Below are 18,438 nucleotides of genomic sequence, written 5' to 3'. Positions count from 1 at the left end.
TCTAATGGGGGTCTGATTGGTGGTCTGGAGGTCTGACTTGGGGGGTCTAGAGGTCAAATGGGGGTCTTATTTGGGGTCTGGAGGTCTGACTTGGGGGTCTAGAGGTCTAATGGAGGTCTAAAGGTCTGACTGGGGGTTCTGGAGGTCTGATTTGGGGTCTGGAGGTCTAATGGGGGTCAGATATGGGGTCTGGAGGTCTGATATGGGGGTCTGGTCTGAGGTCTGATATGTGGGTCTGGAGGTCTAATGAGTGTCTTATATGGGGGTCTTATCTGAGGTCTGATATCGGGTCAGGGTCTTACATGGAGGTCTAATGGGGGTCTGATCTGAGGTTTAAAACTGGGGTCTTATATGGGGTCTGACATAGAGGTCTAAAGGGGGTTTGGTCTGAGATTGGGGGATCTCATTTAGGGTTTTATATGGTGGTCTGATCTGAAATGAAGGTGTTTTTATTTTTATTACTAGTGTACAATATAAAGGGGTGTTTTTGTACTGATGCACTGATCTGTGTGGTACCAGTATTTTCAGGGGGACTGTTTCTGCAGAAAAGTATTGGGGAGCACAGTGGGCACAGTATTGGGGGTGGCAGGATGGGGTGTTGCGAACGTGTTAGGATGATGGAAAAGTAGAAAAGTAAGATATGTTTGTTAAACTCTGCAGAGACGAGGCGCGGCTGAAAGAAGTCACCAGGGTGGTCTGATTTAACAGGAGAAGAAGAGGAAAGAGAATATAAACATCAGAGAAGAGAAGTCACTGGATGTAAGAGGTATGTGGCGCTGTATGACCCTGTAAGTTCTGTACCGCTGTAAGTATGTCTTTAAAGGGGTTGTTTACTTTTTTTTGTATGAGCACCGCCTTCTCTGCTCTGTTTACCTGCTCATCACTGCAAATGCTACGGCGAGCAGGTGAACAGAACAGAGAAAGCAGCTCTCATATGAGCGCTGCCCTCTCTTCAAACAGCTGGGGGCACAGAGGGCATTACTACTTTGGAGGGGGCACAGAGGGCATTACTACTATGGAGGAGGCACAGAGGGCATTACTAATGTGAAGGGGGCAGAATGGGCATTTCTACTATGAAGGGGGCACAGAGCCAGAGGGCATTACTACAATGAAGGGGGCACAGTGGGCATTATTACTGTGAAGTGGGCACAGTGGGCATTATTACTGTGAAGTGGGCACAGTAGGCATTATTACTGTGAAGAGGGTACAATGGGCATTATTAATGTGAAGGGGGCACAATGTGGATTTCTACTATGGAGGGGGCACAGAGGGCATTACTAGCACAGTGGGCATTATTATTATGAAGGGGGCACAATGGGCATTATTTCTGTGAAGGGGCACAATGGGCATTATTACTGTGAAGGGGCACACTGGGCATTATTCCTGTGAAGGGGGCACAGTAGGCATTATTACTATAAAAGGGGCACAATGGGGATTATTACTATGAAGGGGACACAATGGGGATTATTACTTTTAAAGGGGGCACAATTAGGATTATTACTTTGAAAGCGGCACAGAGAGGGCATAACTACTGTGAGGGGGGCACAATGTGGGCATAAGTATTGTGAGAGGGCACAATGTGGGCATAACTACTGTGAGGGGGCACACATCTGTACATAACTACTGTGAAGGTTGTACAATGAGGGCAATACTACTGTGAGGGGGTACAATTTATTGAAAGTAAATATAAAATAATCAGCAGGCACTCACCATCTGTATTTCACACATGTATAACACATTTATTAGCATTTAAAAGTATTAAAATATTTAAAACAATAGATTTAAAAAGAAAAAAAGTAGATGACAATATATATGAATTATGCACACAATATAGAATGTTATTAACCATGTATTGTATATATAAAATAGATAAATGTGGTAGAGTCAATTTATAATGCAATAAAAAATCACTTAAATAATCGGATAAAAAATTCGGATATTAAATTCGGATGTTAGATAGCAGAAGAAATGTCTTTAGAATATTTCTTATATAATTTCCAGATATTATACGAATATATCTTTAAAAATCCGCTAAGAATACTTGTTGTCTTATTCGTATAGGCAGTCCAACATGTTCCAATATTGAATCAGTTGCAAAAAAATGTTCGTACTATATTATATTGTGGTTGCTCTATTTTCAATCAATAATTTCTCCATATATTTCCTTGAGTTGTACCAAGAAGAGATCTGATATTCGCAATAGAGTAATGCAGTTATAGTTCATCAATGGGTGATTTTCGAATAAATAATTTAGTGTAGATAATCTTGTTATAAAATTCGATTGTGCTTGCTGTGTAGGCGTCCCTCTCACAGTTAAGCTGACTCACCCAAGTCTAGAGCACTTGTCTCTGCGATCTATTGGTTTTATTCAGCTATCAGTATCTCTTGGTATCCAATGGAAGAAAGTTGAAGTTGTTGGAAATCTTGTATAGTCCTTACTTTTTCGATTCCTTAGTCCTTAATCCTGCAGGATGATTTGGTCTGTAGTTTGGTTCCTTTAATCCGCCAGACGCGTTTCGAGGTGACCTCACCTCTTCCTCAGTGACATTAAGAATGAGAACCAAACTATTTTTCTCCCCTTATATAGTGACTGGGGTTGTGAATAAGACCTGGATTCTCAGAGTGTTGGAAAATCTGGTAAGGATATATTCCTTTATAGCTATGTTAGAAGGTAAATCATTGTATAGTACATATGAGTTCCAACTCTTAAGGGATGCAAATAGTCAAAAAAACATATATATGCGCATATATATGCAACTCTCATGTTTTACTTATACTTTTGTGTCTTATAATTACATTTTTATCCTTTAATACTTCTTAAAGTCCTAATTACAGATTACCCTTTTTCATATATATCTCTCTTGTGTTAGACATAAATATAGTCTCACTCAATATTGAATACTATTTTAAAAAATATGTTTCACTTAAAAAATCCTTCACAAGAGTTATATATTGCATAAAATATATGTCCAGAACCAAAAAACGCACATGCGTTTATAATGCGTTTTTCTTGCGTTTTTTCTGCAAACTGCGTTTTTTGGTTTATATTGTTCTAAGGGAGTATATAATTCTATTGTAACTTTCCTGCATTGTTTTATATTATAAATGTGCATTATACAATCATCAGTCAATGTTCAATAGTCACTTTATAGTCATTACAGAGAGTAGAATAAAAACAGCAAAAAAGCGCATATATGTTTATAATGCGTTTTTATTGCGTTTTTTTCAGTAAATTGCGTTTTTTGATTTATATTATTCTAAGGTGGTATATAGTTCCATTATGTCTTTCCTGTATTGTTTTATACTATAAATATGCATTATACAATCTTCAGTCAATATTCAGTAATCACTTTATAGTTATTGCAGAAAATAGAATAAAACCAGCAAAAAAACGCATATAAATTTTATGATGCGTTTTTATTGCGTTTTTTTCATAAATTGTGTTTTTTGGTTAATATTGTTCTAAAAGTGTATATATTTCTATTGTAACTCTCCCACGTTGTTTTACACTATAAATCTACATTGTACAGTCATCTATCAACATTCACTAATTCCTTTATAGTTGTTATAGGAAATGGAATAGGAACAACCAAAAAACGCATATGTATTTATAATGCGTTTTTATTGCGTTTGTTCTGCAGGTTACAGGTTGCGTATAATAAAATCTGTTAAAAAACGCTTATGCGTTTCCAATGCATTTTTATTGCATTTCATATAATTTAAATTACTGGTTGTTTCCATTCCATATATTCCAACATATATGTAGGTCTATAGGTCAAATTTCTATCTGATAAATGTAATCATTCATAATACTGTCATTTCATAGTGGTAATTAAAAATATCGATACTAAATATTAAAAAAATATATTAAAATTACACATTCAAATAATTTATATATCAATTAAAATCGTATTAAATTGTATATAGATGTGTTATAATTGTGTTAATTATAAACATAAATCGAAAATTCGAATATAGCGAAAAAAATATTGCATAATAATACTCTCTGCTGGTTTTCTATGTTGTGTTGGAGAGGGGAGTGTGCCTACCCCCGAGGGAGAGTCGTGGTGCTGATAGACAGCCTGACACACGACTCCTCATCAGGAAGAGGCCCACCCCCTATATAAAACCCCATATTTCAAATTCCGAATTTAGACCTCCTGGTCTTATTGAGTTAAAATCATAAATATATCGTGACTCTATCCGGGACATTTTTGAGATGTGGTCACCCCCTCTCCAATTAGCTTGGATTTTTTCCAACGCCATGAATTTAATTCCACTTGGATCTTTATTATGTATTTGTTTAAAATGCATTGACAGGGGGTGTTTTTCGTATCCTTTTTTTATATTCGCTATGTGTTCAGAAATCCTTGTTTTTAGACTCCTTTTCGTTCTCCCTATATACTGTTTTTTACACGGGCACTCTATTATGTATATTACACTAATTGTGTTACAAGTTAATAATTCTTTAATTTCCCGTGTAAATATACTATTATAAGATTGAACTCTCGTAGTTTTTTTAGGGAATTTAGTTATTTTACAATTATTACATCGCCCACAGCGAAAAAAACCTTTCATATTGTGCCAATCCTGTATCATAGACTGTTGTTGATTTTTATTACTTTGTACTGTTGGGGCAATTTTCAACGATAAGTTAGATGCCTTAGTATAAGTTATTTTTGGTTTTTCTGTTAATGATGGTCCTATTATTTTATCTTTGAGTATGTGATGCCAATGTTTGTTAATCATTTTTTCTATTTGTTTGTGTTGAGTATTGTATGGTAATATAATCCTAATTATATCATCCTCTTGCGTTATGTTTACATCATTTATTTTGGCTTGAAAGAAGGAATCCCTTGTCATATTTTGTACCTTCTTTAATGACTTATCTAGTACATTTATTGGATATTCTTTAATTGAAAATTGTTTTTTCATTTCTTCAGCTTCTTTTTCGAAGTCTTCTTGTTTTGTACAATTTCGTTTTAGTCCAATTAGGTTGGCATTGTATTTTTTCTATCATCTCTATGATTTGGGTACTGTCTTTAATTTAAAATATTAAAGACAGTACCCAAATCATAGAGATGATAGAAAAAATACAATGCCAACCTAATTGGATTCTGGCCACATTAGAGGTAAATTCATTGTATACTGTGATACAACATGAAGCTGGTATCCGATCAATTACTGCACAGTTAGGGAAAAAAAGTAATCTTCCCAAAGAACAAATAGACTTTATAGCCCAGGGAGTTCAATTTATTTTAACTCACAACTATTTTTATTATAACACAGATTTTTATCTACAAACGACGGGAACTGCCATGGGTACCAGGTTTGCCCCTAGTTATGCTAATCTTTTTATGACAGAGTGGGAGGAGGAACATATCCTTCCAATTTTAGGGGGCAACCTGGTACTCTGGCACCGTTATATAGATGACATTTTTTTAATATGGAACAACACAGACACAGAATTGAGAATTTTTTTAGATGTTATTAACCATAATAAATTACATTTAAAGTTCAGTTTAAACTTTAGTCCAAAACAGATAGAATTTTTAGATTTATTAATATCAATAGAAATGGACCAAATGATTTGTCAAACGTATCAGAAACCTGTATCAAGAAATAGTCATATTCTATTTTCAAGCTGCCACCTGCCACGTTGGCTTGTAAATATTCCAACAAGCCAATTTCAGAGACTAAAACGAAATTGTACAAAACAAGAAGACTTCGAAAAAGAAGCTGAAGAAATGAAAAAACAATTTTCAATTAAAGAATATCCAATAAATGTACTAGATAAGTCATTAAAGAAGGTACAAAATATGACAAGGGATTCCTTCTTTCAAGCCAAAATAAATGATGTAAACATAACGCAAGAGGATGATATAATTAGGATTATATTACCATACAATACTCAACACAAACAAATAGAAAAAATGATTAACAAACATTGGCATCACATACTCAAAGATAAAATAATAGGACCATCATTAACAGAAAAACCAAAAATAACTTATACTAAGGCATCTAACTTATCGTTGAAAATTGCCCCAACAGTACAAAGTAATAAAAATCAACAACAGTCTATGATACAGGATTGGCACAATATGAAAGGTTTTTTTCGCTGTGGGCGATGTAATAATTGTAAAATAACTAAATTCCCTAAAAAAACTACGAGAGTTCAATCTTATAATAGTATATTTACACGGGAAATTAAAGAATTATTAACTTGTAACACAATTAGTGTAATATACATAATAGAGTGCCCGTGTAAAAAACAGTATATAGGGAGAACGAAAAGGAGTCTAAAAACAAGGATTTCTGAACACATAGCGAATATAAAAAAAGGATACGAAAAACACCCCCTGTCAATGCATTTTAAACAAATACATAATAAAGATCCAAGTGGAATTAAATTCATGGCGTTGGAAAAAATCCAAGCTAATTGGAGAGGGGGTGACCACATCTCAAAAATGTCCCGGATAGAGTCACGATATATTTATGATTTTAACTCAATAAGACCAGGAGGTCTAAATTCGGAATTTGAAATATGGGGTTTTATATAGGGGGTGGGCCTCTTCCTGATGAGGAGTCGTGTGTCAGGCTGTCTATCAGCACCACGACTCTCCCTCGGGGGTAGGCACACTCCCCTCTCCAACACAACATAGAAAACCAGCAGAGAGTATTATTATGCAATATTTTTTTCGCTATATTCGAATTTTCGATTTATGTTTATAATTAACACAATTATAACACATCTATATACAATTTAATACGATTTTAATTGATATATAAATTATTTGAATGTGTCATTTTAATATATTTTTTTAATATTTAGTATCGATATTTTTAATTACCACTATGAAATGACAGTATTATGAATGATTACGTTTATCAGATAGAAATTTGACCTATAGACCTACATATATGTTGGAATATATGGAATGGAAACAACCAGTAATTTAAATTATATGAAATGCAATAAAAATGCATTGGAAACGCATAAGCGTTTTTTAACAGATTTTATTATACGCAACCTGTAACCTGCAGAACAAACGCAATAAAAACGCATTATAAATACATATGCGTTTTTTGGTTGTTCCTATTCCATTTCCTATAACAACTATAAAGGAATTAGTGAATGTTGATAGATGACTGTACAATGTAGATTTATAGTGTAAAACAACGTGGGAGAGTTACAATAGAAATATATACACTTTTAGAACAATATTAACCAAAAAACACAATTTATGAAAAAAACGCAATAAAAACGCATCATAAAATTTATATGCGTTTTTTTGCTGGTTTTATTCTATTTTCTGCAATAACTATAAAGTGATTACTGAATATTGACTGAAGATTGTATAATGCATATTTATAGTATAAAACAATACAGGAAAGACATAATGGAACTATATACCACCTTAGAATAATATAAATCAAAAAACGCAATTTACTGAAAAAAACGCAATAAAAACGCATTATAAACATATATGCGCTTTTTTGCTGTTTTTATTCTACTCTCTGTAATAACTATAAAGTGACTATTGAACATTGACTGATGATTGTATAATGCACATTTATAATATAAAACAATGCAGGAAAGTTACAATAGAATTATATACTCCCTTAGAACAATATAAACCAAAAAACGCAGTTTGCAGAAAAAACGCAAGAAAAACGCATTATAAACGCATGTGCGTTTTTTGGTTCTGGACATATATTTTATGCAATATATAACTCTTGTGAAGGATTTTTTAAGTGAAACATATTTTTTAAAATAGTATTCAATATTGAGTGAGACTATATTTATGTCTAACACAAGAGAGATATATATGAAAAAGGGTAATCTGTAATTAGGACTTTAAGAAGTATTAAAGGATAAAAATGTAATTATAAGATACAAAAGTATAAGTAAAACATGAGAGTTGCATATATATGCGCATATATATGTTTTTTTGACAGTTTTTTGACTATTTGCATCCCTTAAGGCCTCATGCACACGACAGTTTTTTTTCACGGTCCGCAAAAACGGGGTCCGTGGGTCCGTGATCCGTGACCGTTTTTTCGTCCGTGGGTCTTCCTTGATTTTTGGAGGATCCACGGACATGAAAAAAAAGTCGTTTTGGTGTCCGCCTGGCCGTGCGGAGCCAAACGGATCCATCCTGAATTACAATGCAAGTCAATGGGGACGGATCCGTTTGATGTTGACACAATATGGTGCCATTTCAAACGGATCCGTCCCCATTGACTTTCAATGTAAAGTCTGGAGTTCTTTTATACCATCGGATTGGAGTTTTCTCCAATCCGATGGTATATTTTAACTTGAAGCGTCCCCATCACCATGGGAACGCCTCTATGTTAGAATATACTGTCGGATATGAGCTACTTCGTGAACCTCAGATCCGACAGTATATTCTAACACAGAGGCGTTCCCATGGTGATGGGGACGCTTCAGGTTAGAATACACTACAAACTTTGTACAAGACTGCCCCCTGCTGCCTGGCAGCACCCGATCTCTTACAGGGGGATATGATAGCACAATTAACCCCTTCAGGTGCGGCACCTAAAGGGGTTAATTGTACTATCATATTCCCCTGTAAGAAATCAGGGCTGCCAGGCAGCAGGGGGCAGACCCCCCCCTCCCCAGTTTGAATATCGTTGGTGGCACAGTGTGCGCCCACCATCGCCCCCCCTCCCTCCCTCTAGTGTAATAAATCGTTGGTGGCACAGTGTGCGCCCACCATCGCCCCCCCCCTCCCTCCCTCTATTGTATTAAATCGTTGGTGGCACAGTGTGCCAACCACCATGGCCCCCCCCCTCCCTCTATAGCAGTAACATTGGTGGCAGTGTGCGGTCTCCCATTCCCCCCCCCCCCATCATTGGTGGCAGCGGAGTTCCGATCGGAGTCCCAGTTTAATCGCTGGGGCTCCGATCGGTAACCATGGCAACCAGGACGCTACTGCAGCCCTGGTTGCCATGGTTACTTATCAATAGTACAACAGCAGTAGAAGATTCATACTTACCTGCTTGCTGCTGCGATGTCTGTGTCCGGCCGGGAGCTCCACCTACTGGTAAGTGAAAGGTCTGTGCGGTGCATTGCTAAAGAACTGTCACTTACCAGTAGGAGGAGCTCCCGGACGTTCACAGACATCGCAGCAGCAAGCAGGTAAGTATGAATCTTCTACTGTTGTACTATTGCTAAGTAACCATGGCAACCAGGGCTGCAGTAGCTTCCTGGTTGCCATGGTTACCGATCGGAGCCCCAGCGATTAAACTGGGACTCCGATCGGAACTCCGCTGCCACCAATGGGAGGGGGGGGGGAATGGGAGACCGCACACTGCCACCAATGTTACTGCTATAGAGGGAGGGGGGGGGCGATGGTGGTTGGCACACTGTGCCACCAACGATTTAATACAATAGAGGAAGGGGGGGCGATGGTGGGGGCACACTGTGCCACCAACGATTTAATACAATAGAGAGAGGGAGCGATGGTGGGGGCACACTGTGCCACCAACGATTTATTACAATAGAGGGAGGGAGGGGGGGGGCGATGGTGGGCGCACACTGTGCCACCAACAATATTCAAACTGGGGAGGGGGGGGGGTCTGCCCCCTGCTGCCTGGCAGCCCTGATTTCTTACAGGGGAATATGATAGTACAATTAACCCCTTTAGGTGCCGCACATGAAGGGGTTAATTGTGCTATCATATCCCCCTGTAAGAGATCGGGTGCTGCCAGGCAGCAGGGGGCAGTCTTGTACAAAGTTTGCAGTGTATTCTAACTAGAAGCGTCCCCATCACCATGGGAACGCTTCTGTGTTAGAATATACTGTCGGAAATGAGTTTTCACGAAGTGAAAACTTAGATCAGAAAAAGCTTTTATGCAGACGGATCTTCGGATCCGTCTGTATGAAAGCAACCTACGGCCACGGATCACGGACACGGATGCCAATCTTGTGTGCATCCGTGTTCTTTCACGGACCCATTGACTTGAATGGGTCCGTGAACCGTTGTCCGTCAAAAAAATAGGACAGGTCATATTTTTTTGACAGACAGGATACACGGATCACGGCCTCGGCTGCAAAACGGTGCATTTTCCGATTTTTCCACGGACCCATTGAAAGTCAATGGGTCCGCGAAAAAAAACAGAAAACGGCACAACGGCCACGGATGCACACAACGGTCGTGTGCATGAGGCCTAAGAGTTGGAACTCATATGTACTATACAATGATTTACCTTCTAACATAGCTATAAAGGAATATATCCTTACCAGATTTTCCAACACTCTGAGAATCCAGGTCTTATTCACAACCCCAGTCACTATATAAGGGGAGAAAAATAGTTTGGTTCTCATTCTTAATGCCACTGAGGAAGAGGTGAGGTCACCTCGAAACGCGTCTGGCGGATTAAAGGAACCAAACTACAGACCAAATCATCCTGCAGGATTAAGGACTAAGGAATCGAAAAAGTAAGGACTATACAAGATTTCCAACAACTTCAACTTTCTTCCATTGGATACCAAGAGATACTGATAGCTGAATAAAACCAATAGATCGCAGAGACAAGTGCTCTAGACTTGGGTGAGTCAGCTTAACTGTGAGAGGGACGCCTACACAGCAAGCACAATCGAATTTTATAACAAGATTATCTACACTAAATTATTTATTCGAAAATCACCCATTGATGAACTATAACTGCATTACTCTATTGCGAATATCAGATCTCTTCTTGGTACAACTCAAGGAAATATATGGAGAAATTATTGATTGAAAATAGAGCAACCACAATATAATATAGTACGAACATTTTTTTGCAACTGATTCAATATTGGAACATGTTGGACTGCCTATACGAATAAGACAACAAGTATTCTTAGCGAATTTTTAAAGATATATTCGTATAATATCTGGAAATTATATAAGAAATATTCTAAAGACATTTCTTCTGCTATCTAACATCCGAATTTAATATCCGAATTTTTTATCCGATTATTTAAGTGATTTTTTATTGCATTATAAATTGACTCTACCACATTTATCTATTTTATATATACAATACATGGTTATTAACATTCTATATTGTGTGCATAATTCATATATATTGTCATCTACTTTTTTTCTTTTTAAATCTATTGTTTTAAATATTTTAATACTTTTAAATGCTAATAAATGTGTTATACATGTGTGAAATACAGATGGTGAGTGCCTGCTGATTATTTTATATTTACTTACTTGTTAAGAGATTGGGTGAATCACTTGCAGCAGAGCACCATTACCGTGGTGTCAAATAGAGTGAGCCACTATAATCCACAATTTAAGTATAATTTATTGAAAGTATTGGGGGGGGTGCCAGAGAAAGGACCCGCCCTGGTACCACACGCCACTGGCTACTTATACTACTGCACACCAACTGTTTGTATCTCTGGGGGGGAAACTTTTCTTCTTTATTTTTTGTAAACGTTTACTTTTAAGAGAAATAATAAAATGAAAGTTTAAATCTAATAGTGTGAACAAACGTGATTTTGGGTAAGGCCTATATTACACCAACAGATTATCTGACAGATTTTCTGACCAATCATTGGTCAGATGGCCTATTACACACACAGATCTTTTGTTATACACACCAACTATTGGTCTGATTTGACAGATATTGGTCAGATAATCTATTGGTGTAATACAGTTACTTCACTTTTGTCCTAAAAAAGACACAACCCCAATGGTTGAATAAAGCCTCGACTAGTTTTCTATACATTAATCTATGTTGATGCGTTCATCAAACATATTGCTATCATCATTTTTAAATTTACTTCAGTGACAAACATTGAACAGTTGGAGCCCCCAGGGCAAAGATCAAAACTAGCCTCCCATTATGGTGCTGGTTTTGTCCCCCTATGACAAATGGGCCGGTGTCTGTTTTCCCTCTATTGCCCCATCCTGCTGTTTGTCTGGAGAATGAATGGCTGGCTCAGATTCTCATCCCCCAATAGTGAAGAGAATGGAACCAAGCTGTTCTCCTTTCTACAAAGGCCCTATAGGACCCGCACAGTTTGCCTCCACACATTTACGACCATCTAGTTATTTATACAACTGGCACACAATGTTATGCAAACTAGTCCAATTTTTCAAAAGAACTGAGATGTCCACAGTACGTACAGTATATGCCACAATCTAACTTTACATTTTAATTAAAGGGGTTGTGTCATCGCAGACATTGATAGCAAATCAATAGCACCTCAGAGACCGGCACCTATCTCCAGAATGGGTCCCCCAAAAGTGAAGGAGAGCGCACTATGTGCTCTCCATTCATTTCTATGGGAGTTCTGAAAATAGACTAGTGAGGGCACTTGGCTATTTTCAGAAGTTCCATAAAAATGAACGGAGAGCGCAAGCGTGGTTACCACGCTTTACCAGAGGTGAGACCCCCATCTATCTGACATTAGTGGCTTATCCTAACAATATGCCTCCAATGTCTAAAATGAGACAACCCCTTTAATGAAGTTTCAAAAAATAGAAATTCAATTTTTAATGTAAACTTTGTATCGAATCGATCACATTAAATATACAGGTGAATACCCCAAACCAGACTGCCCGTACCTCCACTGCTGATTTAATGATGTGTGTTATCCAATGGATGTCAGATAATTTCTGCAAGTCTTGACTCACTCCATTAATAGCACAGAGCAGACCTTCTTCTTCCTGGGGAGACTCCCAGTGCTAGAGATAACAGAGATAATTATATAGAAAACATAATAATTCTTATTTTTACTACACAGCTATTTACTCCTGGGCAAAGGATTAGGTAACTAAGAAATGACTGAATAGGTTATGGTGCTTTTCTTTATTTTAAGGTTTTACCCCAAAATGCCATGTCCTTCTATGGCTGCTATTTTCTATTATTTTATTTACTCGCAATTTTTATTCACGTTAATGAAGTATATGCCCTGTGTGTGCAATCATTACATCATAGCTTACAAAGGACAGATTCTGTATAAACTAACAGCGCGGCCTTAGAATTTATTCACAAGCGAGTCACATTATTATAACTACCAGCTAATATCCAGAGTGACCACAGTATGTAGCATAGACGGGCTAGGAGAGGCGCAGTAAGGTCCTGGTAGGTGGTCACAGGTATCCGGAGCCACACAGACTGCAGGGCATCCCACAGCTGCTGGAGGCTTCAAGGATCATCAAGGTGGTCACAGGTATCTGGAGCCCCACAGACTGCAGGGCATCCCACAGCTGCTGGAGGCTGCAAGGATCCATAGAGCAAACAGGATGATCAAGGTGGTCCCACAGATTCTCACTTCGGTTCCAATCTGGGGAATTAGACTGCCAGGGTAACACTTGGAAGTCTTGATCATGCTCTTCAAACCAGTGTCTGACATTTCTAGCCATGTGAGATGCCACATTGTCTTGCTGGAAGATCCCAACTGCTCCAGGTAAGACAATCAGTATGTATAGGCATATGTGAACTGCAAGGATGGATTCATACCCAAATTGGTTGAGAGTGCCTTTCACATGGATGAGTGGACCCACAGAATGTCACAAAAACATTCCTCAGACCATAATGCTGCTACCACCTCTGATGTTTCTTGTCTGACACGTCAATGTCCATCCGTTCGATTAAGCAGAAAACATCTTTTCATCGGCGAAGGCGAACCATTGTCAATCAGCGGAGGTCCAGTATCAATACTGCTGTGAAGTATTTTCTGCAGATGCAGCTTTGTTAGCAGAGGTGCAGTGACCATCAGTCTGCTTCGGAGCCCATATGCAGTAGGGCTCGCTGAACTGTTGTTTTAGACACACGTCTGATAGCCCCTGGTTTATTTTGGCAGTGAGCTGACCTGCTGTAGCGTGTCAGTCCACCCATGGTCACCTTCATGGCAGACGTTCACCTCTCACATCAATGACATGTGGTGCTCCGCATTTTCCACGTCGCCCATTCTCAATGCTGCCATTTGTCCACTCATGATACCACAGCTGCGAATAGTTCACAAATTGGACAGCTTCAGAAATATTGTCACCTTTGGCCTGAAAGCCAATATTTATCCCTTTTAGCAACTCTGATAAACTGCCCATTTTACCCATGAGAGCAACATAGGATATGTGTGCGGACAGCCTATCATATCATATACCCACCAAACCAGCTCACCACACATGAGTCAAAAGTAGTAAGTGGTCATTATAATGTGATTAGACAACAGGCTTTGTTCATTTATAATTAATTCTGAGCTGTGATGATTAGAGATGAGCAAAGTTCTCAAAAATTCGATTTGGCTACTTTGCCAAATTTGTGACAAATTACAGGGAACAATGACAGGGAACACTGTCATTGTTCCGGGCTCCTGTCATTGAACCCCTCAGATGCCGCATTCATCGCTGATCTGAGATGATCATTGAGGGTTGTCAGTGGTTAATCTGTTAAAAAATAAAAAATAAATAAAAATACTCAATTTACCCATTTGCTCGCGAAGAGCCCGCGTAGCCATCTTGATTGAAGATCCAGTGCAAAATTTCACCAAGGATCTTCATATAAGATGGCCACGGCAGTTACTTTGTACGCAAATAGATGAGGGGAGTATGAAGTTTTACCATCATTTTAGGGAAGATTGATTCGTTACCACATAGCACGAAGAAATTTCGACTTTGTGGCGAATCAAATTTTCCCTGAAATTCGGATTGAAGTCCACTTCGTAAACCTAGATTCGCTCTATACTGGTGATGGTGTCAAAACTGCTAGTGTAGTCATTTCTAAACTATGCTATACAGGTGAAACTCCAAAAATTTGAAAATCATGCAAAGTTCATTTATTTTATAAATCCAACTTAAAAGGTGAAACTAACATATGAGATAGACTCATTACATGCAAAGCGAGATATTTCAAGCCTTTATTTGTTATAATTTGGATGATTATGGCTTACAGCTTATGAAACCCCAAAGTCACAATTTTGAGGTCCCCTTTGCTCAGGGGGTTTGGATTAATTAGCTGACTGGAGTGTGACACTTTGAGCCGAGGATATTGAACCCTTTCACAAAATTCGAATTTTAAGCTGCATTAATGCAATTCCTTTTAATTTGCATTACTGAAATAAATGGACTTTTGCACGATATTCTAATTTTTCGAGTTTCACCTGTATTGCAATGCTGTTCTTAGGGCTTTTATAGTGCTATTGATTTAATTCATTTCAGTTGACAGCATCAGTTCACACGAGCGCACTGAGCTGCATGCAACTGAAAGTATTCTTCTGAACTGCTACAAAACAGTGAAGGCAAAACCTATTGGTTGCAATATGTAATAGAAGTGCTACCAAAGCATGCCTAGAAACCTTCCCTAGGCCCCTGGCAACCATGGCAACAGTAGCAGGGGGCCGATTGTGAATAGAGGGAGCAAAGTGCCAACCAACCACTCAAATGCTGTAGTTGCTATTGATGGCCTCATCCGAGGGGTTAAACAGCTAAGATTGGAGTTATCTTCAATCTCAACCAGTTTGGTGTCAGCTGTATAACATAAGTGTCTCCCACCGTATATGGAGAGTGTGCAATCCATGCAGTCTATGACGTCATTAAAGGAGTTGTTCATTATTATCATATTGATGGCCTATTTTCGGGATAGGTCATTGATATGTAATAATGGGGGGCCGACTCCCAGCACCCCCAAGATCAACTGTTTGAGGAGGCCGCAGTGCTTCAGTGAGCACTGTGGTCTCTTCCTAGGCCCGTGATGTCACAGTCATCGGTCACATGGTCTAGGTGCAGCTTAGTCCCATTCAAGTATATTGGGCTGAGCTGCAATACCATACAACATTCAACGTATGGCGCTGTGCCTGGGAACTTGCGAGGAGTGCCACTGCCTCCTCAAACAGATGATCAGCCAGCGGAGGTGCTGGACCACCACAGATCTGATATTGATGACACCTGGACAACCCCTTTAAGGGTTTAAAATTTAGGGAACACAAACTTAGGCATTCAAAAGGTGCACCAGAATTATGTCAGTGGCTCATGCTGTATGATAAATCGGATGCCGCGCTAGACACTGCATGCCACTCTTCATTATGCCATCATACTTGTCAAGCTGGAAAGTGGTAGCATGCAAATTAGATGCAGTAGATTTTCTTTTTGGTACATAAATTGGTCTAGAACTAGTGAAATTTCACGTACAAGGTAATGACTGGATTGTCAATAAAATTAATGTCAGTCAAATTGTATAATGAAATAAATTCATCCAAGGTTGAAGTCAATTCCTAGGCTGTTGTAGACATTACAACAGTGTTTGTCTGTGTTTTGTTGCACTGAGTGTTTTATTGCAGTTATGTTGCACTTGTGACCTGTGCTTTATTCTTTGGTGGTTTTTATTGGAATAACATGGAAAATAAAAAGAAAATGTTAAAATATATTTGAATCAAAGAGAATATAGAAAACTGACGGAACGCTTGATGCCTACTAACAAGTATGGCACTGGAAATGTAAAAGTACAGAGCTGATATGTTGGGAGAATTAGAGATGTAATGAGCTAGAAAGGTCAGTGCTAGACTGCTACACATTCATCAAGCAGCGGACTACAATCCAAAGCAATTAAAGACACACTCTTAGGGCTCATGCACCGCACCGTATTTTCAGTCCGCATCCGATCTACATTTCTCCCGCATCGCTATTCATTTCAATAGGGCCGTAAAAGATGCGCACGGCACACCGATTGCTGTCCACATCCTACATCCGTTCCGCGGCCCCGCGAAAGAAATGACAATGCATAAGTGCATTGAGACAATTCTCATAGTTCTAGTGATGGGACCCCTCTGTGAGCAGCATTACTTGTACTGCCCATCCAAGACACATACCGCCCCTCAGCACAGTGCCACTTTCAACTGTATCTGTGGCAGAGCAGGGAGCCATGGTGTAACCCTTTGTTGGGTCACCTGTGCTTGTGTCCAACCCTTTCTTCTGATAGAGAAAAAATCACTTTCATTGTTTCTCTACTGTCTGATGACACTGGCCTGTGCCTCATTCCTCTGGAAATTACCTGGCAATGTCAACCTTCAATATATCCAGGCCACTTTTAAAAGAGTTTTTGAGGAACCTGGTTAGGCCTCTTATGTAGCTTCTTCCTTGCTTCAGTTTTTCAAAGTACCTCTTCTGTGGGCAAATACAGCATTCAATTCTGCAACCTGGCTGTAGAGCTCAGTTGTAATATGGAGGCACAGGTGATCGCTTTCTGGGAAGGTTATAAAGCTTCTCAGTATTAGCTGACTGTGCATTAACCTTTTCCACAGTGCAGTGCAACTATGGGCTACATGCACACGACTGTTCCGTTTTTTGCGGTCCGCAAACTCCGGATCCGCAAAAAACGGAAGCTGCTCGCGTGCCTTCCGCAATTTGCGGAACGGAACGGGTGGCCGTCAATATAAATGTCTATTCTTGTCCGCAAAGTGTCAAGGTCCTAGTCTGTTGCTAAAGAGCTTGATAACCACTTGTGTTCTTGACCTGTACATCGTTCCTTGACTCCTCTTATTGTATGATCCCTGCCTGCTTACTTTGTCTCTCCCGTTGCCGACTCGGATTGTTTGACCTTGCTCCTGTGCCGCCTGCCCTGACTCTTTGCTCGTCCTGACTATGTCTCTGCCTCATCCTCCGGTTCCTGTCTTGTTGCTCCTGGTAACGACCCTGCCTGGCTTAGGCTACTTTCACACTAGCGTTCATAGGTCCGTTCGTGAGCTCCGTTTGAAGGAGCTCACGAGCGGACCCGAACGCCTCCGTCCAGCCCTGATGCAGTCTGAATGGAGCGGATCCGCTCAGACTGCATCAGTCTGGCGGCGTTCAGCCTCCGCTCCGCTCGCCTCCGCACGGCCAGGCGGACAGCTGAACGCTGCTTGCAGCGTTCAGCTGTCCGCCTGGCCATGCGGAGGCGTGCGGATCCGTTCAGACTTACAATGTAAGTCAATGGGAACGGATCCGCTTGAAGATGTCACCATATGGCTCAATCTTCAAGCGGATCAGTCCCCCATTGACTTTACATTGAAAGTCTGAACGGATCCGCTCAGGCTACTTGCGCACTTGCGAAATTTTTCTAAGTTATTAATGCAGACGGATCCGTACTGAACGGAGCCTCCGTCTGCATTAATATGATCGGATCCGTTCAGTACGGATCCGATCAAGCGCAAGTGTGAAAGTAGCCTTACTATGTCTATACTGTCGGTACCTTTGCAGGTTCCTCCTGGTCTGCCTGGACCAGCTGTCACTGTCTGGTTTATGTAAGCAACTACCGATGGTCAAGCCTCACCATCCTCACCATCTGAGGCTCTAGTAAAATCGGGGTAGTTGCTTAGTCACGCCCCTCTGTATTTGTGCCTATGAAACTGGCTGGCTGGCTGTTACATGTGCGCTCAGCAGATGAAATCATCTGTGTTGTTCATATGTGCCCTTATTGCTGAGAAAAATTTAGTTT

At 39.5% G+C, this 18,438-nt stretch overlaps 1 protein-coding gene across 3 annotated transcripts in view; it reads right to left on the bottom strand.

The window, feature by feature from the left end:
* The window catches only part of LOC122919463 (diacylglycerol kinase eta-like), a 283,154-nt gene that overhangs the window by 13,977 nt on the left and 250,739 nt on the right, over positions 1-18,438 (bottom strand). For all 3 annotated transcript variants that reach the window (XM_044268513.1, XM_044268514.1, XM_044268515.1), the window contains one exon: positions 12,594-12,713. In XM_044268513.1, coding sequence (XP_044124448.1) covers positions 12,594-12,713 — 120 coding nt within the window. The remainder of the gene's footprint in view (positions 1-12,593; positions 12,714-18,438) is intronic.

This window comes from Bufo gargarizans, chromosome 9 (assembly GCF_014858855.1).
Source record: "Bufo gargarizans isolate SCDJY-AF-19 chromosome 9, ASM1485885v1, whole genome shotgun sequence".
Lineage (NCBI taxonomy): Eukaryota > Metazoa > Chordata > Amphibia > Anura > Bufonidae > Bufo > Bufo gargarizans.
Note: the sequence above shows the minus strand (reverse complement) of the source record. Positions and strands in the feature narration are given on the sequence as shown.